Raw genomic sequence first — 17657 nt, 5'->3', positions numbered from 1 at the left:
ATTATAGAAAAGATTATTCTGCAAGGCCTACTCTTTTAACTTTTATGATGGGCAACCTTAAATAAACAGGAACTGAATTATTTCTTCTGTTTTGTTTTGATTTTCATAACTGTTCTGACTTTCTGACTGTTCAAGTGGACATAAGATGAGATAATAAAATGACACCACATAGGAGATCCGGTATTGCAGACACAGGAATAATGAAAAGTGCTGCTTATTATTGAAGTATTGTCGATGTATCCCAGTTGTATATCTTATGAGGGGAGTTGTTTATCTTATGACAGATGCAGGATTCAGTTGATCAGGGAGGTTATCAGGATTGTTGGGGACAATGGATGGGTTAGATTATAAAAGGTCAAAGGGCTCTTGGTTGTGTAGGAACCCAAGACTGAATGGGTCTTTGGCTCATTTTTAGTTTTGTATTGGTGGGAGGCAGAAATGGCTTAATGTTGAGAAACTTGTTATCTATTTAAAGATTAGTAACAGATGAAAAAAGGATTCTTGAAACCATTGATGTGTCTGCTCACTGAGTCATCTAGGCATCAGCTAGGACGACTTGTTTTCAGTCTGATTACTGATAGGGAATATTTGTAGCTGATGAGCCGATGTTTGAAATTCTCCAGCACTTACGCTATAAATTGACATACAGATCTTGTGCTCAATCTAAAAGCTCATTCCCTACTCTAAATCCTAGAGACAAATTTCAACGTTGACTTTCAATGCTGGACTCCATGAAGAGTCAGCGGCAGAGTGAAATAATAGGATCCATAAGTTTTGATTTCTATGTTTGGCAACAGACTTGATTTCACTTACTTCAGTACAAGAATTTAGTAGCAAGATCTGACTCACTGTCTGGAAACATACCAGGGAAGAGATAGGATGTTAAATGTGTCCACCAAATGGCTGAATTTTCTCAGTGTGGGGCAGAATTGTCAGCCTAATCTCTAGATGAACGTTTCATTAATTCTCATTTCCCACTGGATCAGATATACTTGGAACTACTAAGCTAAATAAGGAGCAATTAAGACATCTGTCTGAAGAAACTCAACACAAGACTGATCCACAGAACATTAATCCTTGCCCAAAGAAATTTATGGTAAACAATAAGCTGCGCATATAAGATTCTAGTTTGGTTCTAGGACAATATATGTCTATGGTCAATTACAAAGAGGCCACCAAGGCAAACACTAGCTTTATTTAATAGACTTTGAAAAATACTAGTATCTCTATTATCCCAGCAACATTGCACACATTCCAAACTGACTTTTCTTCTAACATCGATGTTGCTAGAGATTTAAATATGAGAACCATATTGTATAACGCTATGCCCACAGTTGCAAAAGACATCTTCACACAAGTGAGAAATTTTCTGGAAGCTTTATTTCTCAGAGTAATTTTGCATACTATGTTAAAGTTCACATGCACTCTTTACTTTCTTGATTTAGAATCAGAAGAAATGTTGGAATTTATCTCGCTTGTGTTTGAGAAGGGGGAGAGTGGGAAATGTCTTGGTTTCTGTTTGATGGACAAATGAGAGAAGATTACAATAAGTGAACATTAATATGTGCATGCTGTCACTGAAAGCCAAAGCGAGTTGGTGTTGTGGCCATGTCCTCAAGGTAAGAAAATGGTATATCTATTTTTGCAAGTTTACTATCATTCATCTTCTTTCTCTGAATGCCTCCCACTCTCTCAGCAATTGTTCTTCCTTCCCATCCCACAACCACAACCCTAATATACACCCATATCTCTCCCTCTCTCCTCCATGTCTTCTCTCTCCATCTCCTCCATTTCTTACTCCCATCTCTTCTACCTCTCTCTTCTCCCCCTCACCTCTCTTCCACCCACCTCTCTTCCACCTTTAAACTCCTCTCCCAATTGTTCCTCTCTGCTCCATCTCTTCCTCTTCTCTCTCTTCCCTTCCCTTCCCTTCTTCCTTATTTTTTCTTTATTCCCTTTCTGTCCTCCCTTTTCTACCTTCTCTCTTATTCTCTCCTACTCCGTTTTTTTCTTTTCCCTCTCTTCTCCTCTTTTTTCTTTCACTCTCCCTCTCCACCTCTTGAGTATTTCCTGTGACTCCTACATCGTTTGTCACAATTCTGGAAATCACGTAAGATTAAAGAGACTAGGTATGACAAGTGTTTGCTTCTTTTTCCTCACATTTGTGCTTAGGCATCAGTCATTGCTAGAAATGGAAAGAATTGATCTCCAGAAGTAAATAGTTAGTGTTTATAATGATTTCACTTTTTAACATTAGTTGCCTCTTAAAGCTGCAGGAATTTCCAGGGCTTCCTGAAATTTTGTAAAACAACTTTGTAAAACTTGACAAGCAAAAATTAAATCAAAATGTACGATACCTTTTAAACATTCATGTAAACAAACTCAAAATATTGAAAATATAACAGAGGTTTAAAAAAAGCCAGTATTAGTGAAAGCGTGTGGCCAACTTGCAAACTAAAGAAAGCGAGTTCTATTATTTTCTGTAAACACTACATTAGCACTTCAGATACTGTGATAATATCATATGATTGGACATATTCAAAACATGAACGCCTTATTAAAGTAATGCTGTCAAAACACAATCTGGTGCCTGTGGTACGAGAAGTCTGTTTTGATGAAAAGTTTTCTATAATACTGAACTTTGGCAACTCAATTCAAGGACATTACTGAGGGAAATAGGAAAGTTTTCTGTCATCCTGGAAGACATTTCTGTGCTCTATAATATGGTATCTTTATATTACTTTGGATTTGCAGCATCTGCAGACTTTCTCTTTTTTTATGACTTATTGACTATCAGTTTTTAAAATTTATGGTCCAGCAAGGATTATTTAATTCTTGATAAAGATCCTACAAGGTAGGTCAAATTATAAGAACCATTTCATGGTTGAAATCTCAGTTCTGGTGAATTCCTGTATTAAAACTGTTCTGGATTAAGGTAAGATGACTGCAGTAGAGTGAAAATAAACTAATTTCTAACTGTCACTCAGAGTGATTGATGGTTGGTATATTGAACTCTTGCTGCCTTTTTAAATGGTGGTCAATTAATTCACAGTCTTCAAGCATTTTTATCTATTTAGCTGAAAACAAATGATCAGTCATTGAGGAGTCAGAGAAGGGCTTTTGCCAAGAAGTTTCTACTATCATTTGTGTTATCATACTGTGTGCCATCTCAAACTTTTAAACATCAATAGCTGTATTATTTGGAGAATAATTTCTTATGGCGTGACAACTAGATTTGTAGATTGCGCTCTTGCTGACCGTGGCTGTCCACTGGGAGCTCAGAATTTTATTATCTCCAAGTCAGAAAAAATGCTTATTATTTTATTTATATAAATAGACTGCAAAAGTAAAATGTTCCAATTATTATGCCAAGTAATCGTCATTTAGAAGAATACAAGAAGCTCTCAAAGCATTTGCAGTTAACCAACAGTGAAGCAAAATTACTGCACAATTAAATTTTTACAGAGGAACAAACTTGAAGTTTCCATACTTTTGGTTCTGAGTGGAAATTTAAAAGAATTCTGAATAATCACTTACAGTATTGTGAGCATTTAACCCCTTATGTAAGAAAGGACGTGCTTGCGATGGAGAGGGTTCAAAGGAGGTTCACATAAATGATTCCGGACTGAAAGGTTTGTCATATAAAGAGCATTTGATGGCTCTGGTCCTGTACTCAACTGAATTCAGAAGAATGAGGGGGGATCTCATTGAGAACCATCAAATGTTGGAAAGCCTAGATAGAGTGGATTTGGAGGGAATGTTTCCTGCGGTGGGGAGTCTAAAACCAGAGGACACAGCCTCGGGGCATGAAGCAATATGGGGAGAAGGTAGGAGATTGGGGCTGAGAGGGAAATGGATCAGCCATGATGAAATGGTGGAGCGCATATAAGGGCCAAATGGCTTAATTCTGCTCTGATTAGTAGCTTATTAAATTAGCTATACCTTCCAATTTATTGTCTTCTACCCCTTAAAAGAATGCAGCATTGTCTCATCACTTCCTGCCATGTAAAATTTAATGCTGGTATTAATAAATAGGTGACAAGAGTTTCTGAATTATTGGCCTTACAGGAAGTTTAGTACCAATATCAATTTATTCTACTGTGCCTGTGCCAATAATAAACCCTCTGTGAAGTCATCAAAGTAAAAACAGCTTAGTTGTGCCCAGGACAGTGATAATTGGGAAGTAAAAGGACCAAAACTGGTTTCACACTGTCATCCCACATATTTTTCCAGGGAATTATCAGGAGCTCTTAGCTACCAACTGAACAGTACAACTACAATAGAACATGTACATAAACTGGGTTTCTCCAACTGGCTGTCAAGATGCTATCTAACAAATAGCCATCTGTGGTGAACTACATATACCTGTCTGGACACGCCCCCCTTGCTGACTGCTCCTGTGGCTCCTCCCACTGACACTGGTATAAAGGCGATTGGAGGCACTGCTCCTTCCTCAGTCTCCAGGATGTTGTGTGGTGGTCGCTTGCTGCTTGTGCTTTCTTCCAGCCAATAAAAGCCTACCTTAACTCACGTCTCCGAGAGTTATTGATGGTGCATCATCATCAGTAAGGGACACAATTTTTAAAAGCTCCAGCACTTTAAATCTACATCTCATAGGTCACAACTTCCATTCTCCATTCAGCCCTTCTAACCTGACCACCAATGCCCACTAACGCCCGGGATTGGAAAAATCTACAAGAAGTGGTGAAACAGCCCAGTCCATCACAGGCCTAACCCATTTGGAACACATTTACATGGAGCATTGTTACAAGAAGGGAACATCCATTATCAAGGGTCCCCATCATCCAGGCCATGCTCGATTCTCACTGCTGCCAATGGGAAGAAGGCACAGGAGTCCTCGGTCTCAAACTACGAGGTTCAGGAACAGTTATTATCCTTCAACCATCAGGCTGCTGAACCAGCGTGGATAATTTCACTCACCTCAACACTGAAGTGATTCCATAACCTATAGACTCACTTTCAAGAATTCTACCACATATGTTGTTACTATTATTTATTGACTTTTTAAAAATTATTTGCACAATTGGTCTTCTTTTGCACATTGGTTGTTTGCCAGTCTTTGTTATGTATAGTTTTTTCATAAATTCTATTTTTTTTATTTTTCTGTAAATGCCTGTAAGAAAAAATGAATCTCAAGGTAGTATCTGGTGACATATATGTACTTGGATAATAAATTTATTTTGGATTTTGAACTTCAAACCATTCTCCTGTCAGTGAGGTGGACATGCTGCATTGATTGAAATAGGTGAGCTGCCTTCACAGTATTGATCATTTTCTTCAGTTATCACAATGAGGCTCAGCTCCAGGCATGTTCTGAAAGTAAGATCTAAAGACGTTGGAGCACAGTTCTGCTATTCGGCCTATTGAGTCTGTTCCACCATTCCAGCATGGCTTACTTATAATCTCTCTCAACCCCATTCTCCTGCCTTCTTCCTGTAACTGTTGATGCCCCAATTAATCAAGGACCTATCAATTCTACTTAAGTGTACTTAATTAACTCATGTGCACAACTGTCTGTGGAAATGAATTTCACAGATCCACCACCCTCTGGTTAAAGAAAAATTTCCTCATCTCAGTTCTCAATGGATGTCCAAGTACAGGCCCAGAGTCATCAAATGATATTTATACTGTATGTTAACTCTTTCATTCCTGGGATCATTCTTATAAATCTCCTCTGGAGCCTCCCCAATGCCAGCATACCTTTTCTTAGATAAGGGGCCCAAAACTGCTCACAATACTCCTTATAAATCATCAGCATTACATCCTTGCTTTTGTATTCTGGTCCTTTCACCATTTTTCCTTCAGTCAAAGTGCATGACTATACACTTCCCTACATTATATTCCATATGCCACTTCTTTGCTCATTCTCCAATATGTCCAAGTTCTTCTGCAGATATTTTGTTCCTCAACACTACCCATCCCTCCACCTATTTTTGTATTGTCCGCAGACTTGGCTACAAAGCCATCAATTCCTTCATCCAAATCATTAACATATAATGTGAAAAGAACCAGTCCCAATACTAACCCCTGCGAAACACCACTAGTCACCGACACCCAACCAGAGAAGGTCACATTTATTGCTATTCTTTGCCTCCTGCCAATCAGCCAATCTTCTATCCATGCTAGTACCTTTCATGTATTACCATGGGCTCTTATCCTGTTAAGCAGCCTTCTGTGCACCACCTTGTCAAAGGCCTTCCGAAAATCCAAATAAACAACATCTACTGACTCTCTTTTGTCTATCCTGCCCGTTATTTCCTCAAAAAATTCCAACCGATTTGTCAGGCAAAATTTCCCCTTGAAAAGCCCATGCTGACTTAGGCCCCTTTTATCATGTGCCTCCAATTACCCTGAAACCTCATCCTTAGCAATAGATTCCAACATCTTTCTAACCTCTGAAGTCAGGCTAACTGGCTGATAATTTCTTTATTTTGCCTCCTTCCCTTAAAGACTGAAGTGACATTTACAATTTTTCAGTCCTCTGGAATCATTCCAGATTCTAGTGATTCTTGAAAGATCATTTCTAATTTCTCCACATATCTTCAACTACCTCTTTCAGAACCCTGGGTATAGTCTGTTGCTCCAGATGACTATCTACCTTCAGAATTTTCAGCTTCCCAAGTACCTTCTCCTTAGTAATAGCAACTGCATTCACTTTTGTCACCTGATACTCTCGCTTTTCTGGTAATAATGCTAGTGTCTTCCACAGAGAAGATTGGTACAAATTACTTAAGTTCATCCATCATTCTTTGTCCCCCATTATTACCTCTCCAGCTTCAATTTCCAGCTGTCCAATACCTATACTAGTCTCTCTTTTACCCTTTATATATCTGATGAAAAAATTTGTATCCTCTTTTATATTATTGGCTAGTTTTTCTTCATAATTTATTTTTTTCCTCTTTGGTTTTTTTCGCTGGCTTGTGTTGGTTTTAGAAGCTTCCCAGTCCTCTATCTTTCCACTACATTTTGCTATATTATATGCCCTCTCTTTCTTTTGTTTTTATGCTGCATTATCTTCCCTTGTCAGCCAACGTTGCTTCATCTTCCCTTTAGAATACTTGTTCATCTTTGGGATATAAAATTCCAGCACTCTCTGAATTTCCCCCAGAAGCACCAGTAATTACTGTCCTGCCATTATTTTTGCTAGTGTTCCCTTCCAATCAACTTTGGCCAGCTCCTCTCTGATGCTTCAGTAATTCCTTTTACTCCACTGTAATACTGATACATCTGATTTTAGCTTCTCCTTTTCAAGCTGTAGAGTGAATTCTATCATATTATGATCACTGTCACCTAGGAGTTCCTTTACTTTAAGCTTCCTAATCAAATCTGCATCATTACCTAACACCCAGTCCAAAAATGCTATTCCCCTAGTGGGCTCAACCTCCAGCTGCTCTAATTTTCCGCAATGTACCTGCATATGGAAATCCCCCATGATTAATACAATGTTCATTTTACATGTCTTTCCATCTCCCATTGTAATTAACTCCCATTGTAGTCCCCATCCTGACCTTTGTTCTGAGGCCGATATTTAACTCCCATGAGGGTCTTTTTGTTCTTGCAGTTTCTTAATCTACCCTTCAGAATCTACATTATCTGATCCTATCTCACCTCTTTCTTGGGATTTGATTTCAATTTTTACCATTACAGTCTTCCCACCCCTTCTGCCTACATTCCTGTCCTGTAGAAACAATGTGTATTCTTGGATGTTAAGCTCCCAACTATGGTCAGCCACAACTCAGAGATGCCCACATCATCATATTTGCCACCTTCTAACTGTGCTACATGATCACCTACTATACTCTGTATACTGTGTCCATTCAAATATAACACCTTCAGTCCTGTACTCACTACCATTTTGCTTTTGGCCTCCCATTGTCCCATTACACTTTAACTCATCTCACTGACTGCAATTTTGCCCTATCATCTACCAGTCCTTCCTCACAGTCGCACTACACGCTGTATCTAGGTGTTTACCAACTGTCCCATCCTCAGCCCTATCTCTTCAGTTTCCATCCCCCTGCAAATTAGTTTTAACCCTCCCCTACAGCTCTAGTAAACCTGCCTGCAAGGACATTGCTTCCCCCCCCCCCCACACCCTTGGGTTCCAGTGTAACCCCTTCCTTTTGTACAGGTCATACCTTTCCCAAAAGAAATCCCAATGATCCATATTAAAACCCTGCTCCCTGCCCCAGTTCCTCAACCACACATTCATCTGCCAAATCACCTTGTTCTTACCTTCACTGGCATGTGGAACAAGCAGCAATCCAGGGATTACTTTCCTGGAAGTCCTGCTTTTCAGCTTTCTGCCTAACTCCTATAGTCTCTCTTCAGGACCTCCTCCCCTTTCCTACCTATGTTTGTTGGTACAATGACATTTAGCTGTTCATCCTTCCCCTTTGTAATACTGTGGACCCCATCTGAGACATCCCTGTCCCTGGCACCTGGGAGGTAACATACCATCCAGGTGTTCCTTTCACATTCACAGAATCTGTTTACTGCTTCTCTGACTAAGGAGGGGAATGACCACACAGACACTCTGCCCTGGCTGCCTATTCCCTTTCCCTCTCCTGCCAGTTATCCAGATACCTGCCTCCTGTAACTTAGGGATGACTACCTGCCTGTAGCTTCTAATCATCACGTTCTCATTGAGCCAAAGGTCACCCAGCTGCAGCTTCAGTTCTTCAAAATGGTCTCTAAGGAACTGTAGCTCGGTGCACTTCATGCAGATGTAGTGATCAGGGAGACAGGAAGTCTCCCAGAACGCACACATTTCGAACAAAGAACATGCCACTACCCCCAAACCCATTTTTGGGCTGAGCATACTTCTGGGCTGAAGGCACACAGGAGTATTTTCTGTTGTAGTCAGGAAAAAATAACTCATTGTGAATAGGTCACACTTACACAAATTATTTCTTGATTTCATTCCTAATTTTGGAATCTAAAAATTGTGGTAAATCAGCAGGAAAGACTGTTGCCTGATATTAACAATAAATGAGAGACGTGGAATATATCCTAAAGTCATTCTCTGTTCTCTGCTAATTCTAGTGGACAATTACAGTCTCAGAGTTGTTGGGCTGAGGAAGGAGAGAGTGAAATTTTTTTTTACATCTGTATCCTGGAGGCCAAGTGGTAATTAAGAGTAGTCTTGGCTCCATAACTTCATGGTTCATAGCACTGCTAGTATTCAAGCTCAAAACTCATGTGTTGAACTTAGTTATTTGAGCCTGAAAGTTGTCAGAGTCTCTAATCCATGTTACTCTGTAAGCCTATTACATTAGAATCACCTTGAAATTAATCTCTAGTGACACAACAACACACTGCACATTGCATACTCTGTTACTGTTTAATTCTAAAGCAACCGCAAAAAACATGGAACGTATTTAATAAATAAGAGTTCATTTAAAAGTAAGACATTTTTGAACTGGAAATGCATGAATTTATATAGGAAATATTTGCTGGTGTGGATTTTTTTTGTAAATATCTGAGAATATAGCTGCAAAGTCATTGGTGAAGAGTTCTGCTGATGAAGATGCAGTGCTGAGAAATCAATTTCCTGTGATCACACCTTTGGTCTTAAATTCTGGGGATTTCAATACGAACTCTTAAAAAATTGATTTAAAGAGAGAAAGGAGGGGGCTGAAATATCTGAAGGGTTTGTTAATAATGCAAGTGTTATTTGGGATAGAATTCAAGATATTTGGTATAAGCCAGAATCACTCAAGAAGTAGCTCTGTGTGCAAGGGAATAAATGGAGATGGGTTAGCTGGACCTAGAAAAGAGAGAGAGAAAGTTAATAAATAAAACATAAAATTCAAGGAAACAAAGTGGAAGGGCATGTTGTGATGATGAAATTGTGATTTTGGAACAGGATATAATACATTTGAATGCTTGGGTGAAAACTGGCAAGTGGAGTTTAACGCACACAGGGAAGTGGTGATCATGCACTTTTGTAAAATAATTCAAAGGCAGAGTACTTTCTAAATGGACATAGAACTTCATAGCAACCTAGATGTTTTAGTGCATGAATAACTATGTTAGGAGTTAAGTTCAATGATCAGTTATGGCTAACTGCATGTTGGCCTTTCTTGCAAAGTGGTTGGAGCTTATGGATTGGAGCAGGGCTGTAGAGAGGAAGGGGCAGGAGGATAGGTTGTTACAGTTGTACGGAGTGTTGGCAAAGACACATTTGGAATACTGTGCATAGTACTTTTCCCCTTGACTAAAATAATATAGCAGCATTGGAAGCAGTCCAAAGGAGAGTCATTAGACCAGGAAATTTCATTGGATCAAAATGTGCCCTATCAAAAGAGGCTGGACAGTTTTTATCTGCATTCCTGGGATTTCAGGAAAGAGGGAGAGGTGATATTACTCGGACATCTGATGTGGAGGAGGGTGGGTTTGGTGGTAGATTTTGAAACATTTTCACTTGAGGGTCATAAACAAGTGCACATAGCTACAAAATATGGAGCTGGTCCTCTTTAACTTAAGTATATAAACATTTCTTCTCTCAGAGTTTGGTGAATCTCTGGAATTCTCTCAGAGTGCGGTAAATCTCTGGAATTCTCTGAGTGCGGTAAATCTCTGGAATTCTCTCTGAGTGCGGTAAATCTCAGGAATCCTCTGCTCCTGAGGTTAGTGGAGATGGCAATGGATTAATATTTGAAAGAACAATGATTTGAGGGTGATGTGGAATTGGCGCATAAGTGGAGTCGAGGTCAAGACAGAGCAGCAATGATCACACTGAGTAGTGGGAGAGGATTGAGTAGGCCAATGGTCTACTCCTGCTGCTGATTTTGTATAGAATGTATTTTTGAAAAGAACAGGAGCAAGCTAGTTCTGGAAACTGAAAGTTATCAAGAAGAAAAAAGCAGATTAGCGGGGTTAGAGAGAGCAAGAGAAAATACAACCAAGAGGGAGACAATCTGGCGGCAACAGGCCACAAAGGAAATGAAACCTGCATACAATCACCTAGAGGGCAAGCCTCTGAGGTTTTGAGGAACGATATAAAATTGTTGTTGTTAAATAATTTATCTGCATTGAATGCACCTTAATAAAATTTGTTGTGCTTTTGACCAATATACCTGTACACATGTTGTAGATTGAGCAATTAAATCACTCTAGTCACATTAACATAAATATCGGTTGGAAAATCTTACCTGTTTATATACAGTCATAAAACTGGAAGCAGACGTTTTATAGCTGGGTACAAAAATAGTTGACACACTATTGGAAGTTTAAACACTAGATGGGAAAGTTGATCAAAATGCTAAATGCACTCAAAGGCAATCTGTCTAAAGTTCCATGAATTTCTATCACGGAGATTTCTAAATTCACATTTGGCACAGGGCAGTTAACAATCTATTTTATGTATTTTCATGAAATGTAATGAACTAACAAATTCAAGATATTGAAATCTACTTGCCACATCTTTATAAATAATAACTATAAAATATAATTGCAATGCACATATGCACACAGTACAGATTTTTCTAAGAATATTTCTGTTCTGTAATTAACTAGAGTTTAGATTAGAGGGATAAGAATGTTTCTATTTAATCAACTAAAAGTTTAGTGATTTACTCACAATGAGCAATAATACTTTTCAAACTTACTGCCCTGAATTTCCTAGATTAGAAGAACTTCTCTTTGTAACATGATATTTGTGTCACCTTTCTCATATAACCCTGACTACACCAGTTATTCTGTTAATGGAACAGCTTTAAAAATCCTGGTATGTTTCTTATTCCAATCCTACCAGGCCATAAGGAAAGGAAAATCACAAGGCCAAAACAAGCCAAAGTGTGTCAATTTTTGCCATTTCCAATTGTCTACTGTATCAGTGCTCTATCATTTTCAGGAGTATTTGCTCTCCAGTAAATCTTCCTGTGCTTAGTAATGTGGGATTCAAGGAGGAAATGGTGTTTTATTGCTTAGCACGGCTAAAGTGTTTGTGATGAATAATCTCGATCACACACTTCCATCATTAACAAAGTAATAAAGATACCCCACTGTATTTCCTGGAAACCACCCAAAAATATGGCAATATGTTGTCTTAAATTTTACCATTGAATTAAGTACCGGAACAGGAAGGAGAAAGTTCTATTTATTAATATTATGATGGTGTGGGTTCAATTAATATTGAAAAGGTTGCCTTACCTGTACCTGGATTAAGTTAAAGTGGATATTTAATGTGTCACACATACCTCAATACGTGTGTTGATCCGTTAATCGTTGTAGAACGGGGAACTGTCTGCCTCAGTTTAGAAGATCGTCTGTGCCTCTCTCCGCAGCACAAAATTATTAAGAAGGCACGCCTGAAGGACTTGTTCAAATACGCATACAGAAAGGGATTCAATCCTGAATTAATATATCCAAGCCAAAGGAACGCTGTCCAAATCTTTTCTGGAAAAGAGTAGTTTATAAATGGGTCTACAATATTTGTGATGAAAAATGGTGCCCAACAGAGGCAAAAGCATCCCATAATAATGCACAAAGTTTTGGCTGCTTTGGTTTCAGTCTTCATCCTGTGATTTCCTGGATGGTCAGCTTGTTGTCCAGACTCATTAGAGGTTCCTGCACGTTTCAAAATTTCAATCTGCCGTGCATGTTCTCTAGCAGTTACATATATCCTTTGGTATGCTAGAACCATTAAAATAAAAGGTATGTAGAATGCAACAACCGAGCACGTAATGGCAAAGGGTTTGTTCACCATAAAGACACAGGATGTTGTATTCATGTCATTGCTGAATTTTCTTTCCTCTACCTGCAAAGAGATAAAAAAAATTGCTATTCCATTGAAGAAGATATTTTAATCAAGATAACTGACAGTATTTCAAGATTTTCTTTGCCAAAGTATTAAAATAGTGTCAGTTCTTTGCTTATATTCAACAACCTTTGGTAAGTGGTCCACATTGTCCATGTGCATTATACCAGATTCCCAATATAAACACTTTACTTTAAGCTCTGTAATGTTAAGAGGGTTTCAGGAGGAAAGAGAAATGCTTCAAGGATGTCCTCAAAGTGTCCTTGAAAAGATGTAACATCAGGGAAACTCAAAGTGATGGAGAAACACTTGGAAAGTCTTTAAGCACTTGGAATCTGGAGTATGTAAAGACTAGATGCAAAAGAGCAGCAATAATTTAATAACTGACCCTCAACAGCATCCCCTCAAACATGTGACAGCACGTATGGATTCTGCAATGAATTCATTGGTACTTCAGACTTTACAAAACTACACCATAGGCAAATAATTCCTGATCATGGAGGACAAGAATGAAATATATAATCACAGTGTAGGCAATCATAATGTGTGTGAGTCTGAATACAGTGACATTGTTCTCCCAGAGGATGTTTTTGCTTATTCAGCACTGCATGCTGAAAGAAGAGTAAGGCAAGCTGGTGGGCTGACATAATGTCACCTGCAAACACGTGACCTTGACATGTTTCAGATGATGTCAGCTAAAGTTGATGATGTCACTACAGGAGAGCAGTGCAAAGCACCTTTGCAGATGATACTTTACCCAAGACGCCATAGATGAGAATCATCCAGATTAAGGTTCTCCCATCCAGTTGGATGAAAGTGGAGTGAGTTAGAGGAAGACAGCTTGCTCAACCTTGCCAAAAATTTGAAAACGGATTAAGAAAGAGGAGTTTTCTCACATCTCATTCTAACAAGATATAATTAACTTTTTTGATTATGTCCATTTCTGCACTGTGACAGGGCAGAACCAGAATGAAAGGATTTAAACATAAACTTGTGAAAATGTTGGGTGTGGTTTTGGGACATGACAGTTCCAAAGAATATTTGCTAAATTTCCTATTATAATATGACAAGCACTACATTTAATCTCATAATGCATTTTATTAAACTATGCATTACTCACCAGTTCCTGTATACCAATACTGTTCCAGCCTTGCATGATAGGAAGGAATGAAATAAATGTGGGGATAGTCCAACACCCTCCAAGCATTATAATAATACGTGAGGGTGTCATTTTGTTCCTGTAAACCAGAGGTTGACAACAAATAGCATAGTACCTGAAAACAAAACAGAAAAATACCCTTTCCTTAATAATTTTGTCCATCTTTCATCCAAAAATTAATTTACATTCACTCACTCACCTCATTCCCGTTTATCTCCTTGGTCACTCAGTTCCTTGTGTCGTTATGTCAGGGAGGCATGTCTGGAAGGAAATCCTTCTCTGATTTTTATTAGATGTTGATAGGTGATGAATTTATGTTGTGCAAGATTAGGTCAGTGAGAATTGCAGTTGTAATCACAAAATCTAACAATTTAAAACACCTTTTTTCTGAAAATTGTGCCTGGAGGTGATAGACTGTTAACTGCATGGTGTTAATATTCAGTTGTTTTACAATGTACTCTATTATGCATTTGCCTGTGGCTTTACACAGAGTGGAATACGGAGCAGAGACCAATGATTGAAAAATGTTTCCTTCCTACCTACATCAGTGATCTGCCCCATGCAAGATATATTCTAAAATGTCTTTACAGCTGCCAGACTCGTTTTTCTGCAAAATGGATCTTACTTCTTTTTAGAGCACATTTGCCAAACCAGAGGCCATAATAAAATGGCAAGATGATACTTTCAATATTCATTATGATAGCTTACTCCCTTTAAAGAGCATGAAAACCTGAAGCATGCATTTCACAGAAATTGCAGCTTCTATGTTCATCTCACAATTTGAAAATAGTTTTACACACGTATACAAATTGTGAGCAGCAGTTGGCTACTCAGCATTTAATTATATCAGGGTGAATTTCATTGTAACATGGATTTATCATTCCCGTCTACCAGTGTAACCTCTCCCTCACTGTCGCAGGTTGTGGACTACAGGAGGAATTGCAACAGGTTAGCCCCTATTGACATCAATGGATCTGGGACTGAGAGGGTGAACAGCTTTAAATTTCTTGGCATAAACATCATTGAGGATCTCGTAAGGGTTGTACATACCAGCTGTGTGGTGAAAAATGCACAACAGCGTCTCTTTCACTTCAGGCAGTAGAAGAAGTTTGGTGTGGGCCCCCAAATCCTAAGAACTTTCTACAGCGGCACAATTGAGAGCATCCTGACAGGTGTGCAAAAAGGGCCCAAAGGATCATAGAGGATCTGAATCATCCCAACCCCAAACCGTTCCAGCTGCTACCATCCGGGAAACAATACCACAGCATAAAAGTCAGGACCAACAGTCTTGGGACAGCTTTTGTCATCAGGCTGTCAGAATGATTAACTCAATGTATTTCTATGTTATATTGACAATCCTGTTGTACATGCTATTTATTTATTATAAATTGCTATAAATTGCACATTTAGATGGAAACGCAATGTAAAGATTTTTACTCCTGTATATGAAGGATGCAAGTAATAAAGTCAATTCAATTCAAAACCATCTCCCTGCTTATCAGAATTCAAAGACTCCCTTTCTCAAAAGAATGTGGAAGTAGAGTTCAAAAACTTACAGCGTTTGTGGAAAAAGATTGTTTCATCTCTCTCTTAAATAGGAGAGCCTTTATTTTTAAACAGAAATCCTTAGTTCTACATTTTCCTACAAGAATATCCTTTCCAGATCCACTCTGTTAAGACACTTCAGCATCTTTCATATTTCAATCAAATCCCCTTCAGTTTATTAAACTCCAGAGGATACGTGCCTGGCTGTACAACCTCTGCTCATAAAACAACTCACACATTCCAGTTATTAGTCTTGAAAATGTTTTCTGAACTGTTTTCATTCATTACTATCCTTCATCAAGAAAGGAGAGTAACAGGAATATATAGTACTCCAGATGTAATCTTTCTAATGCCAAATGATAAAAAAAATTACTTCATTATTTTTTAAATAGTGTTTAAAAAATAGTGTTCCTTGGCAACACTGGAAGCAAAAATGCTTGGGACCTCATCATAGAATACTCAATTTGTCATTATTCCCATTTAATACAGTAAAATGTTCAATCATGTCTGATGCTTACATAACAACAGTTATAAAGAGTAGTTGTTGTTTCAAGATTGTTATTCCTTTAACAATTGGCTTGTGTGTCCAACTGGGTGCTGTGAAAATGAAGTCAAACAAAGAAGAAACTAAAAAAAACTAGGGTTAGTTGGGGGTTGTGTTGGAATTGGGAAGGGCTGTAATGAGAATGTGTTTTTGGTGGGTGGAAGGGAACCCATGATTGTGCTTTGCGGCTGTGAGTGACCCCAACACTCAATCAGTTGAAGCGTTGACTTCAGACCAGGAGAGACGGCAAACATTAAAATATCAATCTGTGTCAAACTCAATTGGCAATGGAGTTCTGTTTAAAGTTTAAAATATTCTGCACATGCCATATAAACAATATTCCAGGAGACAATTATAAATATACATTGCATTATTTTAGTATAGTGTATGTGTTGCTGAACTTTGACTGTATAACAAGGACCATTAGTTGCAACTTTCTGATTCATATTCTATTGCTATGTATTATTGGACATGTCACACAAAATGCTGGAGGGACTCAGCATGTCGGACCGCATCTACGGAGGGAAATAAACAGTCGATGATTTGGGTAGAGACGCTTCATTTGGAACATCAGAATTATTGACTGTATATTTCCCTCCATAGGTACTGCTTGACTTGCTGAGTTTCTCCAGCATTTTGTGTGTATTGCTCAATGTTTCTAGCATCTGCTGAATCTTGTGTGTTTTTATTATTGAACACTTGGCACCTTGAAAATAACAGCACAAGTGAAACATAGCAGGTAAATGATTCCAGGATTAGGGTGAATTGCAACTGGAAGCAACAGCCAGTCCAATTCCCCAACGTGCACAACTTCAGCAGCCAATGGGTGGAATCATTTAGAAACAGACTAAAAGCTGCACTGTATAACATAGAAAACAGACAACACGGTTTTTCTGCTTTAATTTCGATTCATCTCTCTTACTGATTGAAAATTGTGGTCAAAATACAAAAAGTAATGCAAGGGTCAACAAAGCATTGCATAGCAACAACATTTAGTCCTGTACCCTCAATTGTGAAGAGGGGAAAATAGGACAACAATAAAAATATTATGGGGAGAAAAAAACAATTCTAAGCTCTCCAAGTTACACATCACCCTGAATGGGATTCATTTTAGTACTCCACTACTAAAGTCCTTCTCTCTAAATCTTGTAGGATACCCTGGACTATTTGCAACAAGCATCTCAAGGTTTAGATAAATACTACCAATACTGTCTTACAAAATCCTCAAAAAGCATTGGAAGAATAGACAACCCAACAATGTTCTTTCCCAGACCTCTGCCTTTGGGTTTCAGTTACTCTGTCTGAGGCCAGGTCATAAGATTTGCATGCTTGGCACCCAGTTCTCAAAGCAAACACTCTCATGAGCTCTGTTGTGGCAGGGGATTATCAGACTCACAGATTTCAAAGATGTGCTCAAAGCTTCTTTGAAGAAGTGCAATATTCTCACTTATTCCTTGGGACCTTTGTCCCACCTCAACTCAAAGTTAAAAAGGAGCATTTGCAAGGGCACTGAGGACTGGTGAACATGTATTAGGAGTGCACAGCAGTCCAGAGTTGACAGTGAAAGGAGTGCACCAACTCACAAACTATGCAACCACCTATCCCATCAGTCATACCTGCCCCAT

At 38.5% G+C, this 17657-nt stretch overlaps 1 protein-coding gene across 2 annotated transcripts in view; it reads right to left on the bottom strand.

The window, feature by feature from the left end:
• Positions 1-17657, bottom strand: part of htr4 (5-hydroxytryptamine receptor 4) — a 137298-nt gene that overhangs the window by 72740 nt on the left and 46901 nt on the right. For both annotated transcript variants that reach the window (XM_073067657.1, XM_073067655.1), the window contains exons 5-6: positions 13905-14058; positions 12225-12784 (exon numbers count right to left, since the gene is read on the bottom strand). In XM_073067657.1, the coding sequence (XP_072923758.1) occupies positions 12225-12784; positions 13905-14058 (714 nt within the window). The remainder of the gene's footprint in view (positions 1-12224; positions 12785-13904; positions 14059-17657) is intronic.

Source organism: Hemitrygon akajei, chromosome 15 (genome assembly GCF_048418815.1).
Source record: "Hemitrygon akajei chromosome 15, sHemAka1.3, whole genome shotgun sequence".
NCBI classification, from domain to species: Eukaryota; Metazoa; Chordata; class Chondrichthyes; order Myliobatiformes; family Dasyatidae; genus Hemitrygon; species Hemitrygon akajei.
This window is presented reverse-complemented; position numbering and strand designations above follow the sequence as displayed.